This window comes from Pituophis catenifer, unplaced genomic scaffold (assembly GCF_029215685.1).
Source record: "Pituophis catenifer annectens isolate HBS135680 unplaced genomic scaffold, rPitCat1.0.hap2 SCAF_1, whole genome shotgun sequence".
NCBI lineage: Eukaryota > Metazoa > Chordata > Lepidosauria > Squamata > Colubridae > Pituophis > Pituophis catenifer.
The window spans coordinates 274,614,539-274,619,989 of record NW_027256881.1 but is presented as its reverse complement, the minus strand read 5'-3'; the positions used below and the strand labels follow the sequence as shown (position 1 = coordinate 274,619,989).

The 5,451-nt window shown below is 40.3% G+C and overlaps 1 protein-coding gene across 1 annotated transcript; it reads left to right on the top strand.

Moving 5' to 3' along the window:
* The first annotated feature begins 302 nt into the window (after positions 1–302).
* Positions 303–1,562, top strand: CHST1 (carbohydrate sulfotransferase 1). The gene has a single exon (XM_070931224.1). The coding sequence runs from the start codon at positions 303–305 to the stop codon at positions 1,560–1,562; it is 1,260 nt and encodes a 419-aa protein (XP_070787325.1).
* The last annotated feature ends 3,889 nt before the right edge of the window (positions 1,563–5,451 follow it).

The window sequence follows — 5,451 nt, the reverse complement described above, 5'->3', positions numbered from 1 at the left end:
TTTTACTAGGAGAGAAAGGGAAGCCCTTAGGCTTCTTTTTTCTTCTCAGCAGGGTTGAAAATGTAGATGTGTACATAAACCATTGTACTTATAAAATCTTGAGATTACAGAACACAATGTTTGCACATACACAGACACACATATCTTTTGTAATGACTTTTTGAGATTCCTGAAAGGAGGCTATTGTTCAGTGTGAGTGTGATTTCTGGGGGAGTATAAATATTCACATTCAATCAGATTGATTCTATTGTGTTGCAGATACTAAAGTGAACTGTGACGAATCTCCATGAAGGTGATCAGCCATGCAATGTTCTTGGAAGGCTGTCCTCTTACTTGCTTTGGCCTCCATTGCTATCCAGTACACAGCCATCCGCACTTTCACAACCAAATCCTTCCAAAGTTGTCCTGTACCCAATCCCATGAATTGTAGCCTGAATCAGGAGGCTGAATCTGCTGACAGAATGTGTGATGAAAGCCCAACCTTTTCTTACAACCTTTCTAAGAAGACTCATGTCCTGATCTTGGCCACCACCAGAAGTGGTTCTTCTTTTGTTGGTCAGCTCTTTAATCAGCACTTTGATGTTTTCTATTTATTTGAGCCCCTTTACCATGTCCAGTACACCTTGATTCCAAAGTTAACACAGATGAAGGGCTCCATGGACCGACGGATCATGTTGGGAGCTGGCAGAGATTTGCTGAGGAGTCTTTATGACTGCGATCTTTACTTTTTGGAAAATTACATCAAACCCCAGCCGGTGAACCACACCACAGACAGACTCTTCAGGAGAGGGGCCAGCAAAGCTCTGTGCTCTGCACCAGTTTGTGAGACACTGGCACCGATTGATACCACTCTGGAAGAAGGAGACTGCGTAAAAAAATGTGGCACTTTGAACTTGACTCTAGCTACCGAATCATGCAAAGATCATGGGCATGTTGCTATCAAAACAGTGCGAGTGCCAGAGGTCAATGACCTTCGGGCTTTGGTGGATGATCCAAGACTCAACCTGAAAATTATACAATTAGTGAGAGATCCCAGAGGCATCCTTGCTTCCAGGAGCGAAACATTTAGAGACACTTACAGACTTTGGCGAATCTGGGATGGCACAGGTAGGAAACCCTACAACTTGGATGTGACACAACTCACTACTGTTTGTGAGGACTTTTTGAACTCCGTATCCACTGGCTTAAATAGACCCTCATGGCTGAAAGGCAAATACATGTTGGTGCGATATGAAGACCTAGCTAGGAATCCTCTAAAAAAGACTGAGGAAATATATGAATTCCTTGGTATCCCAATGGATAGCAATGTGGAACGATGGATACAGAATAATACAAGAGGAGACAGGTCTGCAGCCAAGCACAAATATGGGACTGTCCGAAATTCAGCAGCAACAGCGGAGAAGTGGCGGTTCCGTCTCTCCTATGAAATTGTAGCATTCACACAGAATGCATGCCAGCAGGTATTAATACAACTGGGTTACAAACTGGTATCCTCTGAGAGGGAACTAAAGAACCTCTCCATAAGTCTGGTGGAAGAAAGGGATTTCTTGCCCTTTTGGTAATGCAGATGTTAGGGCTCCTATTGTAAGTTTGAGATGAGCCATTTGTAACTGTTGCCTTACTTTCCCTCTTCCCGCCTACTCTCTAAAAAATTTGCACTAACTGTTGAATGGGATTCTCAAAAAGAAAGTTCCCCTTCTCAAACCATTGTATAAATGGATGACTATTGGGTCTCTTAAGAGCAAAAACTAAAATAAACAAACTGGACAGGTAGCAATGTTTACAAATCACACACACTTAACAATATATAAAAGGGAAAAAAAGTAACCCTCGGCTTTCCACATTGATGGGAATCTGAAGGCTTATACTTTTGCACTTTTTACTTTTACAATGTAAGAGGTAATTATATATATATATATATATATATATATATATATATATATATATATATATATATATATATAATTATAAATATAAATATATATATGTCTAATTTATGAATAGTGTTGTTACCTCCCTCCCAACTCTTATGAGCAGGTTTTACTGTTAGCTGATGGTGGAATAGTCTCCTTGTTTTTAATCTTGTTTTGATATATCTGAGTCATGCTATCAGGCTAGGCTGGTTGCTGATCCACAGTTTGTTTAGTAACACTTATGACATTTCTTTGTGCCAAAAAGTAGAAAGAAAGAAAGAAATTGAAATTTGCTAAACGGGAACAACAATGCTTTATCTCTGTGTTTTCTTCAAATAAAGAATTCAATAAAATCAATTGTTCCTGGAGGGTAAAAGTCACCAAGCCAGGCTCAATGAATCATGAGACTGTTGAACTCTGTTCAGGACAGCTGTGGATACTATTTAATGTTATGGTGAGGGAGAAGGAGAAGGAGGTAGCAACTGCATTTTTAGAGTCAAGGATGGGCAGTGGGAAGAATGATAATAAAACAAGTTGACAATCTGATATAAGTGACAGAGTGCAGAAGTGATGGCAATCCTATGATCTGTATAGCTTTTAAACACTTGCCCTTTTCATTTGTAGTCAATTGTAGCAGGTTGTCTGAGAATCCACAGGTAGGAGGGAGGGGGCACCTGTTTGATGCCCATTACATAAATTGCATTTTTTAAGACAATGTCATGACACATGTGATACCATCTTAGCTTGTACTAGACACCTATGACTGGTAAACTCAGCGTAACAAAAATAGAATTCAAGAGTTTCAACCTAAAAAAATCTTGCCTGTCTGCCTGTTAAATCATCATATATTCAGGGAAGGTAGCTTAATGGGACAGCTGGAACTCCTGAATTAAATGGCAAAGTTAAAGAAGAAGGAAATGGCCAATACTGCCACCCCAAATAAAAAAGAACTACTGGAGTTAGCAGTAGGCCCCTTCCCTCACTTTCAGCACCTTATTGTTTAAACCATTCTTGACACTGTTTCCCTGAAAATAAGACCGATCCCAAATAAGCCCTACGTAAGAGTCTGTGTAGCCACCCGCCTGCCCATTCTGTCTGGTTGTTCGCAGTGCCACAGCCACAAGGCAAGTTGGAGTGGTGGTGGATCTCCCCATGTGCTGGCTTACTTCAGGATCTCCCACAGCCAGGCCATCCATGCCACGACACCTGCCTCACGGTGGCAGCACCATCAGCCATGTGCCGCAGGAGTCCACATGGCCTCCAGCCTACTTCTGCTTGCTCACAGCTGCAACCAAGCTAGAGGCCGACCAATGAGACGGTGCCATGCCATGAGGTGAGGCAGGTGGGGCATGGGTGGCCTGGCTATGGGGGCCCTGAGGTAAGCCAGTATGGGGCACATGGGGCAACTCCATCCCACATGCCTTGCGGTGGCAGTGGCGTACTGCGCTGCCTCTTGCCCTGTCATGAGCAAGCAGAAGAAGTGAGCCTCCCGTACATGGAAAATAAGACAACCCCCTCCCCCCCAAAATAACAGTGCTTATTTTGGGGCCCAAAAGAAAATAAGGCTGGGTCTTATTTTCAGGGAAACATAGGGTAGTCTTTACTACTCAACTTCTTTTTCCTAATCTAAACATGCTTAGCTTTCAAGTTAAGTGATTAGTTCGAGTGTTCAGACTCAATCAGAATTAATACTGGAAATGTAAAGCAGATTCTAGTGCCCTTACCTGCCTTAGATCTCAACAAAGGAATGGCTAGAGCTGGACTTAGCTGGACCATTGCTAGAGGATTATATGCAGGTGGTTGTGTCATTAACATGTTGATTTTTTTTTTTTAAAGAATCCCTCTGAACAGGCTCTTTTTCTCCATGCAGCCCTTATTTGAGAAACACACAGAAGGCATCAAAGGGAAGCAGGAATCTGTTCCACAGATGGATGGTTAGCATTGAACAAATCCTAAGGATTCTGTGTTAGTGATCCAAATGCAGTCAGCACTCCCTATGGAAAAGGAACAGCTGCTAAGCCAACTAAAATATTTAGTGCATTCCTCATTACGGCAGGATTGAAATGGGGGAATTAGTTAGGAAGGGTAAAGTCTGCCTTTCCTGCCTTCTATGACCTGCCAGAATCTGGTACTGGAGCCTACACAAAGCTTTTGGTTTCCTCTGGGGAGGGCATGGGGGGGGCAGAATCTAATTGCTACTCAAGGAGAGGCTTTCTATATGAGCAAGGGAGCATGTGTGTGTGAGTGAGATATGAACGGTGTGCATATGTGCCTTTCCCCACCTGGCTATTACCTGCTCATTTTGGTGTTTGATCCTTGGGAAAAATATAATAAAGGAAATGCACACATAAAATTAGCAAGAACTACACTATAAATTATTATTATTATTTTTTTAAAAAGTATACAGTGAGGAACAAGTTCATTCTTTCGTTACGATCTTCATGCTGAAGAGTCCTATCCTGAGCCTGTTTGTCACTGATAATGATAGTGTATAAAAACTGCATGTTTATATGTCTCAGTGTTTCCAATGTTGTGACCATATTTTTGGTATGGGAAATTATACAAGATTGCTGTTTCCTGATCTGCAGTTCAGAAATAATCATGATAGTGTTGATCAGTTTAGCACCTTAGAAATGTATCTGGCTACAACATCTGTCATACCAGACAACAAGCCATGATGGTAGTTATGGTCCAATACATCTGGAGAAAATCAGGAGGGAAGATATTCATCAAAACGTTGAATAATTTTTGATCTATTAAAAACTGAATATTTTATTGGACTGCATCTTTTAAAATATTGGGATTTTTATATAAGCAATCCACGGGAGATAGATACCTCCTAAGATAAGATCTATTACTTTTTATCACACAGGAAATGCAACTTCTGAGAGAATTCTGTGAAATATGCATGCATTATCTAATGTTTGTGCAGTCCTATACTTGCCTACTCAGAAGTACTGTCCCATCGAATTCAGTGAAATTTGCTTCAAGGTATAGGACTACAGCCTAAAATGCCTTTTCTTCTGAATGTTTATTCAAATACAATTTGTTCATACAAATTTGATTCAATTAAAATTCATATAAATAATTAACCATGATTTCTTTGTTCAAATGACAGCCCTAATTTTATTGTTAAAAGGCCTTGGCATATAAAAATACCAATTGTTACTACTGCTTTTGTAGTAATGGAATTTTGCCTGAAGCCATTTTCTGTTCCAATAGCGGAAAAAGAGACAAGAAGGTGAAAAGCAGACATAAAGCTTTGGCTCATACAAGCTCCTCTTCTAAAAGTTCAGCTGCTGTCTGATACAACTGACCCCAAGTTTAAATGGTTGACCTGGAATTTCCATAGGAGCTTATTATTGTTATTTAAGTAATTACCCAACAGATGCAATCTCTTTCCCAAATATACTGGTGGGTATTTGCTCATCTGCCAGTTTTGAAAATGATCATATTTTATTTTTATTTTTAGAAGAACTGATATCGCCTTACTCATGCATAATTCAAGTAGAAATTGTTTCTGAAGATAATTGGGATG

What these genes read in the sequence shown, in the direction of transcription:
- CHST1 (XM_070931224.1), top strand. Translation starts at nt 303, where the DNA reads ATGCAATGTTCTTGGAAGGCTGTCCTCTTACTTGCTTTGGCCTCCATT.